This window comes from Manacus candei, unplaced genomic scaffold (genome assembly GCF_025592945.1).
Source record: "Manacus candei isolate 608988 ecotype Guabito, Panama unplaced genomic scaffold, ASM2559294v1 h1tg000021l, whole genome shotgun sequence".
NCBI lineage: Eukaryota > Metazoa > Chordata > Aves > Passeriformes > Pipridae > Manacus > Manacus candei.
Window position 1 is genome coordinate 714,889 of NW_026138069.1, and position 22,344 is coordinate 737,232.

Consider the following 22,344-nt stretch of genomic DNA (forward strand, 5'->3'; position numbering starts at 1 on the left):
TCCTGGGAACTCTGAGTAATAAAGGTGCCTAGATCTCTCTGTCAAGTTAGGGAATTTGTTACCTAAATTCAGGAAGATTAAAAAGAAAAGTTGATAATACTCTGAATATGTATCATGCAAAAGTATATTTTTTCTGAATTCTGAAATTCAAGAGAAGTAATTTTGTCCTTCACCTTTCAGTAGTGCAGATCTTTTAAGTAATTAATTGTTTTACTAGACTCTTCTCTTAGAATTGAAAACAATCAAGGATATCTGGCTTTGGCTTGTACTGTGGACCTGGCTGAGGAGAAACATACAAAACAACTGGAAAATTTTTTGATAAACTAGAAGCTGATGGCTGTCCACTACAGCATCCTCTTTGGAAGTTGTCTGAGATTTGGTAGCTGGCCCAGAGGTCAGTCATGTTAAAAGGATTCAGTGCAAAATGAAGATTTGGGCCAGTAACACAGAAGATACATGGTTAGTGTTATTACATAGGTGAACATATTTCTACATGTCAAGCTTTGCTCTTGTTTGGAGTAGAAACTACAGTGGAGCAAATTCTTTAGTACCATCTGCTTTCTATGCTAAGGTCAGCGTGGTTCCAATGGCAGGATGCTCTGAAGTCAATGAGGCCTGCGTTAGGACCTCACTGGACTAAATGCTGCCAGCATTTGTTGGTATTTGTTCCTGCAGGCATGCTCTGGAGACCACCTGGAGCATGCTGGTGTGAAGACTTAGCCTTTTCCTTATGTTCAGCTGTCTTTCCTGTACCAGAGTGGGGCTATCTGCAGTGAGGGCTTTTTGGAAAAAGGGCAGCTGTAAAGTGTTTATCTCTTCCTCCATTGCTGAAGCCACATCCACAGCAGGAATGTATTTCTTGTAGGCTTCTTCCCCCCGCCCCCCCCCCCGGATTTATTTATTTTAATCATGAGACATCTCTAAAATCTCAAAAAATTGTCCTTTTGCTATGGCCATTCTGTCACTCACTGTGCCTGCTTTTCAAAATTTAATTCAGCTCCTGCTGATGTTAATAGATATTTTTTTGTGAGAGCAGGGTATAGCCCTTAGGGTCTAATACTTTTGTCACACTGTAGCCATGGAAGGTGGTGGCATTTTGCAAGATGTGCTTGACACATGGTCACCCGTGGAGAACGCTGATTTGGTAGCAGTTAATACACCACTCGCATTCATTTTTCTTGGTTGTATGTGGCAGCTCAAAGAGCAAAGGAATGAAAACCCAGGTGATTAGTGGTATTTTTGCTGACTGTCTTCCTCTGAATCAAAGCAGGTATTCCCCTCTCCTTCCTCGATTAGTGTTCCTACTGCTGTGTGCAGCACCTCCTATGTTCTAATTCACAGCACATGAAAATGAGGTCTCAAGTGCATATGCATGGATTTTGTTTTAACTACCTAGTGAAAAGTTTTAATTAGATGTTTCATGTGGAAACATGAAACAGGGTTTGAAATTAGCAATGACCTTGTGGCCTTCCTTGAATATATTTTCTACTACCATGTGGCAGGCAGTTCCCGGTTCTTTCTGTCACTGGCTGGAACGTGAGCATCCAAGCAGGGAAGGCTCTGACATGGGGGAGCAGCAGCAGCTGCTGGTTGCAGGAAAAAGTACTTTAGCCTCATTTGGTGACTGGGAAAATAATAGGATGACCTAACTCAGGAAGAGCATGAATAGTAGCTGGTATTTCCTTTAACAGCTTGCTGAAGGTCAAATCTTCGATGGATTTCCAAGCTCTGAACCAGAATAAGCCCTGAACAGGGGGTGATGCTGAACTACATAGCCCTGTTTGATCAAGGGAAGAGCCTACAGCTCACATGCCTTTGTAGGTTGCTGTGTGTCAGCTCTGTCCCCTGGCTGATGCTGCTGTCTCACCTGGAGTGGCTGGACTGAGAGCACCATCCCTTATTTCATCTCCATTTTCCCTGGGAGGTGAGGGGAGTAGACCTGTGTGTGGTATATCAGGAGCAGCATTTCTACTTAATCTGGTGCTAGGAGAAACAAAGGAAAACCTGCTCTTTTTAGTAGAGGAGGAGACAAGCACAGAATGCAAACGTGCATCAGCTTTATAGGTTGGTTCCAATATCACAGTGTCTATTCTGTTTTTAGAGGCACTAATATTTGTTCAGTGAATACAATAACAGTTGAGGCCTTTTTACAAAATACTTTTGATATTGCAAGTAGGGGATTATTCACCACAGAAAAATTTAAAACATATATGTGGATACAAATACAGCTGTTAAATTGATTTGCTGTTTATAATATATACTGTTTGGCCACACTTAGCAAGTTAATAGAGACCTGATGTGTTCAGGGTCAGAGAAGACACTAATCAGAGCTGACTGAAGAGACAATAATTTTGGTTCTCATATGCAAAGCCTGGTTGTTCAAGCTTTGAGCTAAAAACCAGACATATTCAGGTCTGGGCTTCCTTGTGTGGATGGCAAACAGCTGGAAAGTGTACCAACACTCTGGCTTTGTCTCCTCATGTGAGAAACCTGAATCTTTTAAGTGAAATCCACACATTAGTTCAGTCTGTCTAAATAATATGCAGTACCTATATTGAGCTAATAATTTGGCTATATTGATTTCTTTTCTGTTTCTTAGATTTGATGAAGTTGTGTAAAAGAAGCATGTGGCTTCTAAACAGAACTCTATTTGCAGTGAGTTCTTTACTCCTATTTCATGCAGAGGCAGAAGAAGTAGATTAAACCTGGGCAGAAGATTTTCCTGCCTGCTTTATCATTGGCATCACAAGATTCTTCCAGTAGAGTTTGAGCAGTGCCCAGTGCCCCACTGGGAACCTATCAAATCCTGCACATTGTAGGGGATGGCCTCCTGCATCTGGGGCCTTTCTCAGGATTTCACCAAGGACATGGCAGAATCCTTCTCCACCAAGGAAGTTCTGGCACTAATGGTCCACCAGTTCTGTTTCTGTAGATATATCTGCCTATGTGTGCATATGCTGTATTTATTTATTCATTAAACAGACTGCAAATCTTGCTAAAAGCAAAGATGATCACTTACAAGGACTACTTATGGAACCTTTTTTCACTCTGAAGAAAGAACCAGTCATTTACACACAGTCTCAGTTGTTAACGTAAAGAAGGTGCTTTCTCCTGGTGACCCATCTGTTCTGACACTCCTTTCCTTCTCCTCCTCTTTTCAGATTGCATCAGGTTTTCATCTAGCAGATTCTGAAAAGTTTCAACCTCCTTTTCAGTTGTTCAGATTAAAACCTAAGTCTTGGTCATCACATTCGAGACCTATACAAACTTCTGTGCCCCTACCTTGGGGACGTCAGGCTGTGAATGTCACCTTTCCCCCTCTCCATCTAGTGCCTGCTGACAGAAAAAGCAATAGATGCAGGCTGTCTGCTCCCTGGCTTATCTTGCAGGTAACTCCATGTAGGTACACACTACCTGCCTTTCTGAAGAGGAGGGGTGAGTGGTGAAGCTGAGGTGTCAGATGGGGGCTCAGGAGCTCCCCATCCTGCACGGGCTTCCTCCAAGACCTTGGGTTAATGACCAAACATATGTGTCTCAGATCCTTGTTTGTATATGGAAGTGCCACTTCCCTGTTTTCAGGAGCACTGTGAACGTTGGCTCTCAGGATGCTTTCCCACACTGATGTGGCGTTTGAGTAGTCAGAGTGCACTGGCTGGCTGAGTGATACTATAGATAGGTTGAAGCAGCTTCCCATTTTATGTCTGAACACCTAAACCACATGAAAGTGGCTTCAGGTGGCAGATTTTTGTTGTGGGACACCCAAGTCAGGTACTTTCTTAAAAATGGCCCCTATCAATTTTTTTTTTCAGAGTGTCAGCTACAGTTTTAGTTTCAGGAGACCTCTAAAAATCTGCCTCTCTTATTTCATTTTAGAAATTTCCTTGTAGAAACGTGTGCAGAAACTGAAGGAACATGTTCCAATTTTACAAAAGAACTGTGGGTATATGTGCTAATTTGTGTGGGATCCGCAGCCATCCTTAGAACAGAGTTGCTCTGTTCTTGCACTGGGTGGCCGTATGCTCCCTGTAATTCATCTGTTCGCACTCTCCCACCCTCAGCTGTCACACAGACACACATATGTATATGTACAGATATGACTGTCTCTTCCCTGGTGCAAAACTTAGTTTTGTACTGTGTAGAGAAAAAGGCTACAGTTTCACTACACCATTTTCCTTTTCAACTGTTGTAGCAATGCACTCAAATTCTATCTCATATTTACTGGTTCATCAATTGACACATACTGTTTTCATTGCAGTGACATATAAATAGTAAATATTTGCATTAGACAAAAGCCATACAATAAATCATGCATATAACTGTTGTTTTAAAATGTATTAGTTTTTAATCCATGTGATGTTCAATATGTATTAAGGATCTCCTAAGAATAGAAACAGAAAAAAAATAGCAATTTACTCACTTAATTATGTTAGAAATTCATGTCTTACCTGCTGTAAGAAGAAATAAAGGTTTAGCATTCCAGTAAAAGTATCAAAAAGCTGTAAAAGTTGCTTGACCATGATAATGTGAAAATTGACTACAAAATCACAGGCATTTGCAATTTTCCTTGCAATTCATTAATGCTGCAGTTTCCAGTGTTCCAGTGCTCTCGTGCGTGGAAAAGATCTGCATCAAATGGTTGGATGCCCAGCCTGTTTGAAAAAAATCCTATTGATTAAGGTCTAATAATACTTCCCATCCTGGAGATTCTTCATTTGTGCAATTTTGCGAATGCAGCAGAACATGCAATAACAATATGTCCATATTGCTTTTGCGTTTATGACAAATACTTTGCTCCAATCCTTTTACTTTTCTTTCCCCATGCACAGGTTAAGTGCTTGCTATGGCAAAACTTCTTCATTTTTCTACCTTAGACAATATATTTAATGAACTTTATCTGTATTGCATTGTTAAGGGCAAGGAGCTAGGAGCTAGTTCTAGTTAGACAAGGGCTTTTACGAAAATGAAATCCTCAAAGAGTTGCTTCATCATGGGAAATCACTGCCAAATGTCATGTGAGCTCTTGCTTTCCTGGCACACACAATATAGAGAAACATTTTCATTTTTAGCATCTTGACATTCAACTTTTTGACTTCTAATGCTCCACTTTTTAGTATATGAATTTTTTAATTTCCCATTAAAATGCATTGTTATGAATTTGCTTATATTGAAATAACAATTGAGATAATATAGAGATATAGATAATTAGAGGCTTAGATCATGTTGTACAGAAGCATCTTAATAAGATCAAATAAAAAGCTGTCTTTTATTTTTAGCATAGTCTAATGTTTAATAATCTAAAGCTTAAAATCTGATGAATTGGCAGTGATTTTGTGATTTGATATTCAGAAAGAATGCATCCTGAATACCAAATGAATGAAAGTTACTGTGGACTATAATTGCTACATTTTTTCTTTTGACCTTGAAAACTGTGTTAGTTTAGTGTTTTTACACTGTTAACCTTGAAACACATTACTTGGAAAAACAGTGCTGAATGTTAGCAGGGCTTTTACTTGAGTTATCATAGGGGAGCAGTTTGAAGTTTATGGAGAGAAATTGTCTTCAAAATCTTCAAATAGCCTGAAAGTTTTGGTGATGACAACCCTTTAAATTATCATTATCCTAAAAATGTCCTGTGCTAGTGAAGCCTCATATAGCTAAAAGGAAAAGTGACTGCAGAAAGGAGTGTAAGTAATACCAGGAGGATGGGGATGCCTAAGAAGCTGCTTACCGACCCCTTCTGTTGCTGTGCAAACATGTCCTCACAAAATATCCTTGGTGCAGCATCATTTTGGTAGGTCAGGTAATCAGCTATGTGTAAAGATCATACTTTTTATGTCAAGTAAATGCTCATGAGCCCAAATCTTATCCCCCTCTTTTCTAGTTGTTAGCAGGCAGCCAATGCACCAGTACAGAGTAAGGGTATATGAAAAAACATGCTTTGCACAGGGAGATTTTTCTCTGGAATAGACAGAGGTATAAGTCAGAGACAACAGCCTAGTGTTTTCATTTTTTGTCTTTACTGAGTGGGTAGTTACACTGTAAACTGCACACTCATTACTCGCACTGGAAAAAAAATCCTAACAGATTTCAGGAACGTTAGATTCTGATCATTTGTATTTTAAGGGAGCAGATGAATACGTAAGCAACTTCTGCTTAGGATCATCTGAAAATATAATTAATTTTATGAAAAATCTAACAGAAACCTAATGTTTTAGATAGGATTTTAAAGACTTTGGCTTCACTCATCCCCTTCAAATCATTGTGGTCTCTGTTTCAGATTGCCTCCAATGCCTGTGTTAAAATTCAAGGCATCCATAAGGCACATATCCTCCTGACCTAGTGCTGTAGTTATGATGATGCATAAAATAAATCATTGCAATTACTGAGGCAGTCTCAAGCACTTAGTAACTCAGGCAATTGCTTCTTGAAACATGACTGAACTGAAGAAAGGATCATTAGTTATTTCCCTGGAGTACTTGGATATTATAACCCTCTCCACAGGGTTCTATTAAGGAGTTAAGGCCTGGCCATTTGTTCACACATCTCATTTTGTCTTTCTGTTACTCAAATGCTCTGTGACATCTGGTGAATTCCAGAGCATCTCTCTTCTTCACCCATGGCATCTCCTTACCTGTCAAAGTTCAGGTCAAATAGCAAGTGGCCAACCATGTGGAAAGGAAGAGCCCAGCAATGACAAAGTAAACAGGTTTAAGAAGTCATTTCTGGAAGGACTTACGAGATAGGGTGAATTTATGAGACGCATGACACAAAAATAGTTTCCTGAGTAAGGAGAAAGAAGTTGGTTAGATGAGATCTCGAAGTTATACATGAAAAACAGTACAAACCTGCAGAAAGCTATATAAATCATTTAAAGCCATGAAGGTCAGGAAGGAATTAAAGCTGGAAACGGGGGAAGGGAGGCCAGGATCAGAGATATGGGAGAGTTTCCATATATCTTGGGTGGCATAATAGGTGTTGGCAGTGTCTAGATAGTCTGTACTATGCAATCTGAAAGTAATGGGATGTGATGAGAGGAAGAGAATGGGATCAGAAGATATGTGTCAGTGGACAGTTGTATCCCCCAGTGGAGCCTTTGTTGGCTGAAGAAACCCCTGGGCATACAAGGGTGTATCAGAAGCTGTCAAGTGGCATCACAGTGTGGCTCTCACTCTCTCTAGGTAACACCAGGTTGCTCAAGAGGTCAAGAAGGAGGAGATACTTTGAAGGAGGAAAAAGGGAGCGACCCAAGGGAGATTTTTGGGGAACCTGGTGTCGGTGCTGCTCCTCATGGTGAATTAAAGGGATAGGGAATGAGCCTTACGTGGGCATGATAGTGGGCTGAAGAAGAGCTAGAAAAGGGTAGCAGGGAAGTACAGTAAAAGCCCAATGACTGATGGATGGGCTGAGACTTTATGGATGGGACTGGCAGTAGAGCAATATGGTTTGAGGGGGTTGTTCTGGAGAGAGCCGTCCTCTCTCCTGGGGAGGAAGAGAGGCCCTCTCAGGGAGAGGTGGTGTGTTAGATGATAGTATCAGAGCCCAGCAAGACATGCAGCAGCCTGGTTCAGGGTTGATTCAAGGGTAGATCAGATGTCCTTGTTTTGGAGGCAGCAACATCCCTCAGAAGGGAGGGGCAGATGGCTGGAGGCAGTAACAGCTCCCACGGCCCCAGCAAGATGTGCTGCTGCATGTTTGGCAGCCTTCATGCTGTCAGGAAGGCTTTTTTCCTAGTGCTGTTGTGAATGGTCTTCTGATGCAAGGGTACAAAGTGAGTTTGAGAGGCACGCTGTCATTTGCAAGGTTTCATGGTATTGATTGAGGCAAATCCTAGCAAAACATTCAACATTTGATCTTTTTTTTTCTCAATATTTCTTCCTATTCTAATGGTTAGATCTGGTTAAATCTCCCTGAGCAAAAATAACATTTTGGATTACTTCCATTAACTTTTTTGCAGAAGAGACAGTGAAATCTGGACTATGCCACACTTCTGCGCATGTTCCTCCCCAAAGGAACTGTTCCTTGTGGAGGAGACCACACAAGCACACAGATGAGTGTTTACTCAAGATGCCCTGCATCTCATTGCAGATACCATGTGATTTAACAGTTGCCATGGTAACGATGCATTTTTCATTCCATAACTTGAATAAATGTTGAGATTGTCCTTGGTTTAACTAACTTATCTCCCTTTTAAAGTTGGCCATGATTGTATTATCTAAAGAAAGCAGAGAAGAGACTCCCAACATTCATGCTGAATTTTTAGAGCATGTAGGCAGTTAAGAAGTAGGTACATGACTCCATCTGGAACAAAATAAAAGTAAAGCAATATGTGATTATTTAAAATCATAAAATGGGAGAAATATTAAATTGTACTTCATTATATGGTGTCATTGTATATGTTTCTGTAATTTTTATTTTTTGTGACACTTTTCTTCAATACATGAAATTTTAATTAAATTTATCATTTTATAGGATTATTCTTTATGTAGGCATGCAACAAAGCACTTTTCTTCTTTTTCCTTACTGTAATCTTGCAATAAAATTTCTTTATTTCTTGTGTGCTATAACCATCACTTTTGAATTGTTGCTGAAAACAGCTGGTTGTTAACCCCTCTTTCCTACCTGCCTTATTCTTTAACGTTTTCCTTTTGCTAAACGTGGACAACAAATATTTTACCAAACCAAAAAATCCTGTAATTTTCTCCTGTGCGTGTAGTGTTAGAAAATAGCATCCGTATAGAAGCAGCCTGATTTTTCTCATTTCTATAGTTGATTATTTGTTGACATCAGTGAGTATTTTGTCCTGCATGATAAATGCAGAATCAACTCTCCTGCTATTAGGTGGAAGAAGTAAGTTTTATTTTTCATTCTAACTCCTTTTTCCTTTCCTTTTTGGCAGCTTTATTGCATGTTCTATGCATTGCTATCTACCTAGGATCTGTTATCAAGACTGTGAGTGATTAGTGGCTTATCTATCTGTGAATGATTTAGATTCATGAATTAATTAGCAAGGAAAGAACCATTAGAAAGCGTTAATAGAAAGACTGGTGATCTCAGACTATTTTGGAGTGAGTTAAAACTGTCATCCAAACCCAAGAAAATTGGAGCCATTGTGATTCATGCTTTTTTCAAAAGAAATCGCTGCGTTATATCTAACTTAGCTGAAAACAACCACCAAGCCACAAGATATAAATTCTACTTTGTGACAACTACTGTTGGTCTATAAGTTAAATAAATTGTTTTGATTTTAAACATTAGCTTTGGATTTTTTTTTTACTCCTTTACTCAGTGCTTTTTCACACTAGCTGTTTGAAGACCGTGTTAAATGTCAGTGCATTTGAGAAAGTTTGATTCTGGAGTTCTTGAGAACGAGATTGAGCTTTATATAGTATTCCCAGTTTTAAGGGTTTATCTTAAGCCTTTTGTGAGACCAGAACCAGCTCCTGACCTTTGCTGAGTACTTAGCTGCATCCTTCTGTGAGCATAATGCTTCCACAAAAAGATATATGCCTTACAGTGATAAATGTAATGAGCAGCACCTCAGTTTAATAGGCAAGTTTTAATCTTCCTAGTTTGTAATTATGGCTTATAATGTGAATAGCATACATATTTTAATTTTATTTTTATTAGAGTGGTGGCATTGGCAGCACTGAGAGGTCCTATGGACATAAGTTAAGAGACAAAGGTTTCTCTAATAGACAGTAAGTGGATAAGTCAGTTTTTTTAAATAATGTTTTGCTACACACCAAGTATAAATTGGAGTGAAAGGTAAAGAAAGGAATCAGCAATCTTGTCTGTTTGACTTAGAAGTTGTATGCATCCAGAACTGGTAATTAGAGCAATATAAGGCTGACAGTGTCATATATTTACTGCCATCTGTCCTCAATTCCTTCAGGAGACCTTATTTATCGCTGCTTCCATTATAAAGGTTCTAAGGCCTTTGTACATGTGTCCTTACCAAGGTGAATATTAGTCTACATTAATAAATTAAATCCATTAATGTTAGTGAGCTGTATTCTGCAGTTTTCATTCTTGAGTGAAAGCTGTATGGGGGCTGCCAGAGAAATCAAGTTCCAGCCCTGTTAGATGTTAATCAAGTTGTTATCTATTTCCTCTTATATTCCAGTAATTTCTAGAATTTCACCCTTTTGATGTTAAGATTATTCTCAAGTATAACTTCTGTATATCTACACAATCATCTTCAATTTTATTTTCCCTGACCTATATGGTAATAGTAATATGGTTTTTCAGTCCTGGGGTATTTGGGTTAAGTCTGCAATCCTTCTTGAATCCTTGGCACTCCTCCCTCCCCTTCCTGGACAAAACATAAGTCCTGCAATTTTTATATCATCTCCCTCTTGCTTTTCACTGTAGTTAAGGCTTGACCTACTGTCACTGACATCATGGAAGACACTGTTTCAGTGTTTTCCAGTGTATCCCCCAGGTAACTGGAGTATTGAACTGTTGTTTCATCTACATACTCCTATTCTATTCTTTTCTATGCTATGCTATGCTATGCTATGCTATTAACAAAGGAGATACTTGCATCTAGTGTTTGCATTTTTGTCCTGTAGGAAACTTTACATTCTTGGGAAGAAAAAAGTTGCAATTCTGATTCTGGTGAAAATAATACAGTTGCAAAACTCTCTTAGGGCAGAAATACAGATTGAATTTTCCTGACACTTACCTTGAGACCTGGACCTCCAGGCCTGTGGAGCTCCTGGGTGGCAGGGGATGCAGAAGCCCTGCCAGCCTGGGGTGGGCAGTATGTCCAGGCAGTGGGGGAAGCCCAGCAGGCTGCTTTCTGTTCAAACTGACATGTTCTGGCATGGTTTCAGTGAATGTAGTAGTGAATCCGTATTTTTTCAGTAAAAGAAAAAAAGTTACATTGGAAAATTTGCAATCAGCTTCACATCCCACCACATTAATTGCAAGGCCACTGGAAGGGACGGTTGGCATCTGCCCCTTTTGTTCTACAGTCATGTTAATTTGCCCCGGTGTGGTGCAGGTTTTTCTAGAAATACAGATGCTCTGAGCCTGCAATTCTTCCATATACTGGTATTTTTCAAGTAAGTGCTTTCCTGCCAGCTGTGAGAGAATGATAACAATATTAATACCATCCTCACGTCTTTTCTCTCTCTCTCTCTCTCTCTCTCTCTCTGTCTCTCTCTCTCCACTCCCTCTTCCTTTTTTTTCCTTCTGCTTTTGTACTGTTACAGAGAGAAGGCCTCCTCAGTTGTCCTTGCCAAGGTGGTAGCTCTCTGTCAGGCTGTCAAACTTACCCACTAATAGCTATGAAGAGTGTGTGCTCCAAGAAAAGGAAAACCAAAATGCATAGCCTTCAATTGTTTTAAGAAGACATTTTTCATTATCCAACAGAATTGTGGAGTGTTAAGGTTATGATAACGTTGCTTCAGTGGCTGTGATACCAGTAATGGGGTTTTTTACATTGTTTTAGAAAGTGTGCCCTTTTCCCTGTGTTAAAAGTATTACTTCCTTTCATTAAAGCCCTATCCTTAAAGTGTTCTCGCCCTAAATACATTTGGAGGAAATTTGGGGGCCAATCAGGGGTATGGTCCATTTGTTCTCCATTTAGGGCATTCTTGCAGCTAACCTGCTATGACATGGCCAACACTGTGTCTTCATCTGTACTGCAACATGGCACTATCGAAGTGTGCCAAAGGAAGTGTAAACCAGGATTCCCATTTCAGTTGAGGATTTTATGCTTCTGTTGTTTTCCAAAGAACATTAAAGGTTTTTTCCTTTTTAACTGTAAACTTTCCGGTGGTTGTATTCAAAGGTCTTTTCCAACATAAATGATTCTATGATTCTGTGAAAAGCTGCATGAGGTTCCTCTTTTCTCACTTCCTTTGTCTTTCTGTAACTACACAAACTTTTTTCACGTTTTTAAGTGCCTGCACAATGAATCCCTAACCTCACTTGCCGTGGGACCCTTGCTTGGGAACCTCACACAACTGAGCTTTATTTTTTTGCCCTAGGACCTAACTGCAGCCTTTCTGCTCACATAGGGACCCGTATTTAGCAGTGCCCTATTCTCATGAGCGGTTTCTTTCTTCTTAGTAATAGGGAAAGCAGAAATAATCCTACTCTCAGCAGTTTTGGGATTACAGGCAAAAATTGAGTTCCTTGATGTATGACTGTGTAGGGATATTAATCTTTTCCCTGATGCCTGTTGTCTGTCATCTCTGTCTTACCAGCACTGTCCTTTTGACCCCTCTACAAGGATAACTCGTTATTAATGTTGCCTTTGCTGCGTATACTCAATATGCAGATGACAGCACCAACAGTTTTTCTAAAAGGGCTTGTTCTGTGCATTATGAGATGCAATATTCAAAATTGGCTTCAGCAACAAAGGATTTTGATTCTTTTTTCCATGTTGTGGCTTGTGCTCATTTCACCGCAATTTGCAAAGTTGATAAATGCAGGGAAGGTTGTGTTGAGCCGAATGTCGGCTTTTTGTTGTGCATCTCTGAGAGTGATAGCTCAGTGTGAGACCACTAGGAAGTTTCAGTACAATCCCTGGGTGCCTTTTGCTGAAGGAGGTGGTGGTCAAAAAATTTAGAGTGTTTTATGGTTTTACAGCCCAGTCAGAAGTTAGTGAGAAATCACTGTGTGAGGCATTAGTTGATTTTTGTTTCTACCAATATACTGTGAATTAGCCCATGTTTATGAAAGTGGATTTAACAACTGAAGAGAAAACCAAAAATATTAGAGTACAAAAACGAACTGGACAAAAGATGACATGAGAAAAAATAATAAAATATGTCTGTCCTATGAGCTGTATTTTATAGTGGAATAAAATAACACAGTCTTCTGTAAGATTTTTTTTTTATTCTTAAGAAAAGCTGCTCTTGATGGTCTTGCAGTCCTGTAAGGTAATTTTTCCCTTGAAATTTGGAAAAAGTGGTGATCATGCAACTACAAAACAGGCAGCTCACTGAAAACATTTTGTGTTGTGATATTTTAAATAGAGGTAGAGTAGTAAATATTTTTTTATTTTCATTTTTCTGAAATAAAAAGAGAGTAACCACTGCAGAAAAAAAATACCAGTCTCCTCTTTATATAGTTGGATTAAGCTGTGCTGGTGACTATGAAATGCTTTTGTCCTCTTGTAGTTGAAAGAAAATCAAACATCTTAATGCAGGTTTTGGTTTCTCTTGCAACGCTGTGAAATACAGTAACATATTCTGAGATGGATTATCCACAGAGATCAGAGATATTGTTGTCCATCTCCACGTTAATTGTGATCTGTTCCTTTCCATCTTCTTGTCAAATGAGGAGGAATAGCCTGCAAAGAATAGAGTAATTTTTGTATATCTGTTTGTACTTTGGTGACTTTAAATCTAATTTTGCAATTTCCACAATAATGGATTCCAGGGAAAAAGCATAGTGAAGTGTAAGCAGGTCTTTAGTCCTGATGGATGCAGTCTGGATGAGTATCTTATAGAAAGAGCTGTTAATAGAATGTTGCATTTTGTTATTTTTTTTAACTTTCTATCATGTTTGCAATATAAATATGTTTATATTTTATAGCCAGGGCTCATCTCTATTGCTAGCATTGGCAAATATCTCACATCATAAGACTTAATTTTCCATTGCTTCTAAGAGTTGTTGCATCTTATCTGTTCATTCTGAAAGGTGTCTGCTTCAGCCTATTTAATTTTCTAATGAAAAATGAAGCCAACATGGTTCAGACGCAGCTAGGAGGGAAGTTAGGGGTAAATATGTTTTGCTATGTTAAAAAAATTTCTGGCAGCAGTTCTCTGAGAAGCTCTAATGCCCTTATATTTCTGAAGTAGGATCTGAAATCCCTTTGGGGAAGAGTCTTTGGTTTTTTGCCATCTTCATAAATATTTGCCCAAATCTGACCCAAGTTGGAGGCCAAAAAATGCAGTTTGTACAAGCTCTCTAAAGAGTTTCTAGAGCTTTGAGGTTAATAGTTGAAGGCTCTGTAAGCTCTGAGCATGCTTCAGCCTGAGCTGCAAAGGGTTTTCTTTACAGCTGTACCTCTTGGCTGTTACAACCAGATGTGCTTGTAGGATATAATGAGCCTGGATGGAGGTGTAACTATCACTTTTGGTGTGTCCAATCTAGTTCTCATTCTCTCAGTGTCACACCTCAGAGGCAGGTGCTTCCAGCCTTTGCAATCGGTACAGCAGGGTCCCAACAGACAAGCACCTTTTTTTCTTAGCTTGGACCCAGTCTCAGAATGAAGTTTTAACATAGGCTGAACAAGGCAGAGGTGTTTGGGCAAAGCAGCAAGACATAGCAAAAAAAACAAAAACCAAGAAACCCCCTAAAAATTAGAAGTGGTTTTTTTTAAGAAACTACATAAAGAATACCAGCCATTTTTTTCCGGGTTTTGGGCTTGACCTTTCTGTCTTCTTCATGTTCTTGTAATTCTTCTTTTGCATGGGTAATATACACCAGAGATTGATTATAACATCCAAGCAAAAAGACACCTGCCCAGCAAAACAATCAGTCTTTGGAAATGAGGATCTTGTTATTTTGAGGCTTTTGTCCAGCTTTGTCACCTATTGGAGCACTTTCCCTGCACAGCAGTGGAAGCTTCTCTACGCTTGTACTTCTGAGCCCTCTTCCCAACTCTGCTCATGTATTTTACACCATTTGCATGGAAATATTCGTGTGCACAGGGAAACTCCATGGATTCATTGAAGGGAGCAGTCTTCTCTTTAGAACACAAACAACCCTTAGAATCATTTTCCCATACCTCTCAAGGGCATGACCTGGCACCAGCATGAAAAGACATAGAGGCAGAAGTGATCAGCCTTATCTGATTGTGTTGAGTCAGTTTTACCAAATTATGCTATGAAAACAAAATGTTCCTGCCCTCCATAGCTCATAGATGAGGCAACTTCTTTGTTATTTGATGTGATTTTGAAGCAGTTAGCCTGTGTGCAGTTGGCTTTGTTGCATGTTGTCCAAAGAAGATTCTCTTTGCCTTTGCTTTGCTTGGTTGTTTGGCAGCAGGAAAATCTGTCTGCAGACTGGATTTTCCATGCTCCATTAAGTTTATAGGTGCCTTATAGGTTATCTCTTAGTTGTTGTATTACTTTTTTATCCATTGAAACCAGAAATATGGGAGTCTCTCTGGATGTGGGGTTTGCTGGATTAGCTCTGTGTCTGGTCTCTTTTTTAAAAAAAGCAGGTGAAGAGATATTGGACAAAAGTTCTGTCATTGGGAAATGCATAGTGTGCATTGGTGCTTAGGGGTGTTCCAACTTACGTACTTCAGTAATGGGTAAGACAGATAAAGAAATAAATCCTTGCACAGGTGTTCTGTCCTTTGAAGAAATTACGTGAAAATGTGTTTTCTTTTCAGTGAAGCAGGCTTATGAATATACTGTCTGTTGCAGACCATACTGGTTTTTTTTCTATTGGAAAGCTGTTGGAAAATACAACATTTTTCAATGCTATTTTGAGCAGTGGAGGTTTCTCATAGGAAGAGGAGAGGCAGTGCATTCTGGATGTCCATTCCTCTTTTAATTACTTAAAAGGCCAAACTCAAGAATTCAAGGAACACAGAAATATCCCTGACTGATACCAAAGTTACTGGTTGCTTTGGCCAGAGATTGGATTCTTCCCTGCCAATTGCAAATAACCCTGAAAGCTAATGCCTTCCATAAGGAAGCTGGCACGCTGTGGCTGTTTTCAACACTGCATATGTACCTCTGCTTTCTTACACCCCTGTGGTAATTCAGAGGGTCATATTCCTGCTCATGCAAAGCATAACTTCCACAAGTTGAGGCCCGCTAAGCAAGGACTTCCAGCTGTTTCATTCCTATAAGCATATAAATATTTATACCACCCCAGGGTTCCTTTCATGCTGAAAATAAAGGTAGCACTTGTCTTCTGTTAAAATATATTACCCAGGAGATAAATGGCTTACCTCAGTGTTAGGAAGATGGATGAGAGGAGTGGAAAATTGGCCATAATATTGGTTGGAAGATCCACAGAGTCCAGAGGGCCTTGCTGTTTACTTGAAACTCCTGCTGGGAACTGACATAGAGGTTGATAGTGCTGTGTTTAGCTATCAACAGATGATTAATTAAAAGCTGTAATAAATGTGAAATATAATGGTTGACAGATGCAGAGCTAGCTAAATTTCCTAGTGATGGGTAATGTGCACCAGGGATTGATTACAACATCCAAGCAGGATGTGAATGGTGCTTTTGAAGGGACAGCTGAGACAGGGAGAGTCTGCACAAGGCCACATGCAAAGTGAGACAGCGATTCAACTCTGTGGTGTCTCTGGTGCTCTGCCCCTTCCTGTACTACCTCTGTGAAAGCACAAGTCCAAATGTATTCTGATCCAGGCTACTGAGAGTCATTTCCTACCCTCTGCACTGGAGTGAAATAAATGTCAGATAGGCAGTGTGGGGGGCTCAAAGCTGAGGTGCTGGTGTAGCATCACCTGAGTGAACTGTGATTCTGCTGTTGATCTGGAGCGTGACCAGTGGTAGCCTCTCTGCCTCAATTCATCTGCCCAGCCATGAAATGAGAGAGGTGGTAAGGCTGAGCTGCTGTGACCCCGCGTGGCCAGCACAGGTTGCAGATGTAAGGGTCTGAAAAAGTGATGTGAGGCTTCATTATTAATTGAAAATGTGATGAGAATGTCTCGAGTCAGTGTGCTGACTTCTAGGGACTTAGCTAGGATGCTGCCTTGCTCTTCAGTACGCGCTGCTTATCACTTGGGGGCCCCTTGCATCCTCCTTCTCATCTGCTACTGTATTTAGATGGAGCATGCTGAGAGCAGCCTGGTTTTCTTACAGCAAGAATTAATTATTTCACAGACCATTCCAGATTCTGATAAATGAAGCGTGCCTTGATGTCATTTTAGAGTAATATCTGTAGTGAAATCAGAACTTGTGAAAATACATAGGACATGTCTTTGTGTTTTGCTTTGTTCAGGTTAGTTGTTGTGGTTTGTGATATGACTAAAGGGCCTGACAACATAAAAATAACTCCTGCAGAAGTGGGAGTTTAATGAAATAATAATTATTCCCTTAAATTATTTTCAATATAAGATAGCAAAATTAAGAAATTCTCTATCCCTCTCCTTTTTTTCGCAAGTATTTATTATAGGTAATGAAAATCCAAATTGAACCCGACTGGCCTTAGTTTTGCACAATTTTTGTCTTTCCTGATAAAATAGGTTGATTTTTCTCTTCTTTGAAATTGCTAAAACAGGCAAGGACAAGAGGAAGAGCCTTATGAAAATCTCACCATTGGGGCACTTTATGCTGTTAATTCACAAAGAAGTACCCAAAAGGTTTTTTGAAAATGTTTCTGCTTAGTGAAATGCTGAAGGGGAAACACCATCATCCAGAACAACCATTGTTAATGTCCTTTCAGTGTGAGAGAGCTTTCACCCTCCCAGTGCTCCCTGTTGACTTGCTGCCAGCTGCTCATGTATGTAATGTATATGGGTGTGCTTAAAATCCATTCCCATCTATGTGGAAATAGATGGTTTGTACGAATACAGCACCATACATCACATATATGCTCCATATGTGCTGCAGTTTGGAATGTCAGTGAGCACAGGGCTATTTTAGAGGATGCCAGAGAAAGGAAAGAGAAATGGAGCAATTTATTTGTTTGGATAAATCTCTCTGTTACTGAATTGTTTTAATGCTGCGCCTGTTTCTTGTTCTTCCTCTCCTTCTCTTTTGCTGCTTCTTTCATTGCAGTTTTTCAAATATGTAGGCAACAAAAAACCATGGCCAGTGGAATGGAAGGTTACAATTATGTATCTGTATTCCTGTAATGCGGCTGCTCAGTAATGTCTCCTGGGAGTGTTACAATGAATAGCTGACATTAATTGGCTCAGTACCTGTACGTCTGACCTTGTAGAAATTTAGTAGATCAATTCTACATTGTTGTTTACTGATAAAGAAAACTTTTTCAGGGCAGAGACTGCGTCTTCACATGTCTGCCACAGTGACAACCAGAAGTAGCAGTCAGATTTACCGGGTCTTAGAATAAGAAATGAAAGAATAGAAAAAGGAGTCATAAAGCGATTTCTCTCCCTTGTTTTGTCAAGACAGATCTGTTCCTCATCAATTTTTAGCCCACTTGAAGTCTTTCTCACTGCTGGACCTACTCTTGATGCACAAATGCTGTTTTCTGTCCTTTGAGTAGTACACCTATTTTGCTTTCATAGGTGTGTTTGACATACTGAACGATATAACTAAACCAGGTCAGAATTAGAGGAACAGCACCTGGATTTACTCGCACTGCAACAGCTGCCTCTTTTGTTTCGCTCACCCTCCGGTGACTAAATCTGCCAGGAGGATCTAGCAGAGCGCTGGGAGCCGCTATTTGGCAGCCGCCGAGTTTCAATGCGCCCTGCTCAGTCAGCAACAACCTCTCATCTCCCGCACTGCTCAGTCAGCTGGCTTTGGCTGCACTGGGGATGCGGGCTGCGTGTGCACAAATGGATGATGGTTCAGCTCCATTCTGTTTGAGGGAGCACGGAGGGAGAAAGTTAGTGCCCAAACTGCAGCTTAGCCAAGATTCACACCCGGGACAGTCACTGGGCTGACCTTTCTGTGAGGGTGTTTGTTTCCCGAGTTAAAAAGTTGTTGAAAAGAAGGGAGATCTGTACACGGAGTATTTTAGGAGATGCTCAGAGGAACACATTGCACGCCTGTTCCGCTGGTTTTATTGCCTTTATTGAAGTACAGAAGGTGTATTCTGCCTCTGTGCTACTGGCGTGCTCGGGAGCACTTACCACTTTCAGACTATTGTTACCTGTCCTCTGCTTTATTTGATCGGAAGGGAATTAAAAAAGCCACCACGCTGGGGACACAGAAACCCGCACAGTCAAAGACCCTCTCCCATCCCCACTGGCTTCTGTGAATTAAAATCCAACACAGGGAGCCCAGTGCTGCTCACAAAGGGGAGCCCGTTCCTCCTCTCTGCCCCGCGGTGTAAAGAGCCCCCTCCCCAGTTTAGGCCTCCGGCAGCGGTTCCCCCCGGTTGGAGCCCGCGGCGGGACAGCAGCCGCAGCCCCAGCCCCGACCCCGGCGGGCACTGACCGCGCTCTCTCTGTCGCTTTCCCCCCCTGCGCACGGAAGGCGGACGATGGAGGCGGCGGCGAGCGGGCGCGGGAGGCGGCCGGCGCGGCGCTGGTGCTGCGGAAGGTGTGGTCACGCAGCCCGGCCCCCGAGCGGCGCGGGAGGTAAGGCTTCCGCGGCTCCGGGCGTGCGGGGCTGGGCCGGCCGGGCCGGGCTCGGCGGCGGCGGCGGCGGGCGGGGCGGTGGCCCGCGGCCCCCGGCAGGGCGATGGCCCCCGGGGGGCGCGCCTAGGGCACGGGGCGGCGGGCGCGGCGGGAGCGGGGCGCCATGGGCAGCGGCAGGGTGCGGGTGCCTGAGGCGCTGGGGGGTCGCGGCGGGGAGCGGCCGCTGCCCACCTTCGACGTGCCTTACTTCAAGTACATCGACGAGGAGGACGAGGAGGATGAGTGGAGCAGCCGCTCGCAGTCCTCTACCGAGGATGACTCCGGGGACTCTCTGCTTTCTGACAGATACGTGGTGGTGTCGGGGACGCCGGAGAAGATTTTGGAGCATCTCCTCAGCGACCTGCACTTGGAAGCCGCCCAGGACAAAGAGACGGGTAAGGAGCGAGCCTGGCGGGGAGGCGGAGGAGGCCGGGGAGCGTGTGTCCCCGGCCCCGGGCGGGAATGGGGGAGAGGTGCCGGTGCCGGTGCTGGCAGAGCGGGGCGGGCCGAGGGTCGCTGCCGGGCACCGCCGGCCGCAAGCCGCTGCCAGCCTGATGTGCAGCCCGGGGCGATGCGAGGAACCCGAGAGCGCGGCGCGGCAGCCGGGAGGTGGCGGAGCGAGGCGCCGGCCCCGGGGCAGGAGCACCGTCGTTACCGGAGCCACTCGGCAGATGCGAGCACAGCAGCAACTGGGGCCGGTCTGCGTTCGGCTTTGGCTGCCGCCTGGGTAGCGCAAGCTGTGGCGGGCTTTGTACAGCACCCATGTCTCTGCAGGCAGGGCTGCCATCCCTCGTAGCCTGCAGCTATTGATCAGGATACTTGCAGTGCACCTCATCTACTGACAAGCTACTCGTATTGACATCGCCTCAGTACTTTGACACAACTGCTTCATAGAAACGGCTTATAGCCCAGGGCACAGCGTATCGCCCGATGCTCTACTTGCATGTCTTCAATCAGAGAGTGTAGTTTATTCCAGCCTCGAGCAATTATTCTATAAGGTCGGGCTACTTGACATGCAGTTTAATTTTCAGCTGGATTTCTTGGCAGTATGCGCAGCCTGCTGTCACCAAGAGCTCATGGAGTTTATCAGAAGTGCCTGTAACCTGCAATTCATAGGTGGTTTTAATGAAAGCACCCAGGCTGGTGAGACTTTTGGAGGTCCCAAATACCGAAGAGGAGGGCAGATGGCTGTCTGTGGAGCTGTGCATTTGGTCGTCCCCAATAGGGTTAAAATGCATACTCCTGCTGCCTGTATATATCTTTCTCTACAAATGAGATTACTGAGAATAAACACACTTTAATCCTTTTAAGTGTCTGAAATTATAAATAACATCTGCGATTCCCAGAGGAACGTCTCAGAACAAGTCATTAGTTTAATGTGGGACAATAGGCATATTCCTAGTGCTAATGTGTCAATGCCCTGAAGAAACATATAGAGTGTCTGCTGGTGATATTATTACGGTGTTCCTACTGCCGCTTTTGTCTGCCTAGACATTAATATTTAGTGCTGAGAGAGGCTGTGGTTGTTTTCCTTTCACAGATGCACTCAAACTAGTTCGGAGTATAATTTACTTGAACCAGCTCATAGGTAGTGTAGTGAGGATCCTTCATTGGCCTTTTAAGGTCAAATATTGAATCCAGAATAAGTTTACCCATTAATGTTTATCACACACAGACTGGGGGACATCAGCTGCCAGTCTTTATATTCTGTTTCATCTTATTTTATAAGCTCACAATCTTGCTGGAAAACAGTGAGAATTTCACTGGTGATATTCATTATATTTTAGTGTTTGTAAATGCAAAGCCCTCCTGACATAAAGCATTAGATACATCCTCCCGTGTGCTGCCTATTCTTTTTTTCTCTTTGGTCTCTCTCCCTCCCAAAGGCTGTTCGTAAGCCTGGTCTTATTGTTAGTGAGAGGGGCTGGTAAACTGTTCTCAAAACAAATGCTAAACCACTGCCTGGTTGTCAGCAGATGGTAAAGTATTTAAAGGTTGATTAGCTTCCACTCACCTCTTCTGCCTTATCCTAACTCCTTTTAGAAAGAAACAATTAGGCTCTGCCCTGTAGCCGGGGTTAACTGGATCCCAGGGACAGAAAAAAGTAGCTGTGCCTTCATTTTTTTGCCATCACAGAGATGTGTGCTAAACCTTGCCCGGCAGCTCTTCACCCCCTCAAGGGTAGCTTCTCATGCCATTTTCTTCTGATTTTATTAATCTGGTAATATAGAACTTCATCAGAATAAAAGACTTTGGGAGTTATGTTTCCCAGTGGTTTATGAGGAGGAGGCTCCTGTAATGGTTTTTATCAGTTTGTTTTGCAGACTCAGTGACATTTGTCATGAGGAAGTATGGGATGTTGACTGTGCATATGTACCTCTTTGTGTGTGCACCTGACGGCATCCTTCTGCCATCCTTGTGTGCTTGGATTTACTGGTTTTTGTATTTTTTTCTAGTTCCAATCTGGCCCATCTTATATCAAGTTGCAGAGTTCCACAGGCTTTTATTTTAGCAGACCTAGCTTTGTGGAACAGAAAAGGACGATGTTGTACTCAGCTGCTGCTCCTGCTGTCTCTTTGCCAGTTCCAGGGTGAATTCCGTGGCCTCTCGCTTTCCCTGCAGCCCCCAATGCAGTTTGTTTATTTGTGTCTGTAAAGAACACGAGAAAGGGCTGTTCTTACATATGCTGACGCACAAGGGGCTGTTGTTCCGTTTGACCTTTTGCACTGTTTCCCAAGGAGGGATGCTCTGCATGTTATCATTCCCACCTTTTGTATACCAAATCATAACTGCAGCCCTCTATGGTTGTTAACAAAAAACTCCGCTGTCCTGGGGCTAGCATGGTCATGGAGCTTCTTATAAACGCTGACATGACTGAATGATACACCATGCATTGCTTCCAGCTATCCTCCCTTTTCTAGCCCAAGTCAGCAGGTACTGCTTGCACTTGGAAGAGTAAAGGAAGCTTTGGGGCTGGTCTGGAATAAATTTAACTAGGGACCAGCCCAGGCCTTAAGACTTCCTACAACTGCTGCTAAACCTGTAGCAAGGTACCTTAAGCACTCAGCTTAATAAACTCTGCT

At 42.1% G+C, this 22,344-nt stretch overlaps 1 protein-coding gene across 2 annotated transcripts in view; it reads left to right on the plus strand.

Annotated features, from left to right (window-relative positions):
• The window catches only part of RAPGEF5 (Rap guanine nucleotide exchange factor 5), a 159,806-nt gene that overhangs the window by 75,522 nt on the left and 61,940 nt on the right, over positions 1-22,344 (plus strand). Inside the window, exons 10-11 of one of the 2 annotated variants that reach the window (XM_051785914.1) lie at positions 19,119-19,222; positions 19,568-19,656. In XM_051785914.1, the coding sequence (XP_051641874.1) occupies positions 19,119-19,222; positions 19,568-19,656 (193 nt within the window). The remainder of the gene's footprint in view (positions 1-19,118; positions 19,223-19,567; positions 19,657-22,344) is intronic. The other variant, XM_051785915.1, reaches the window with a different exon arrangement.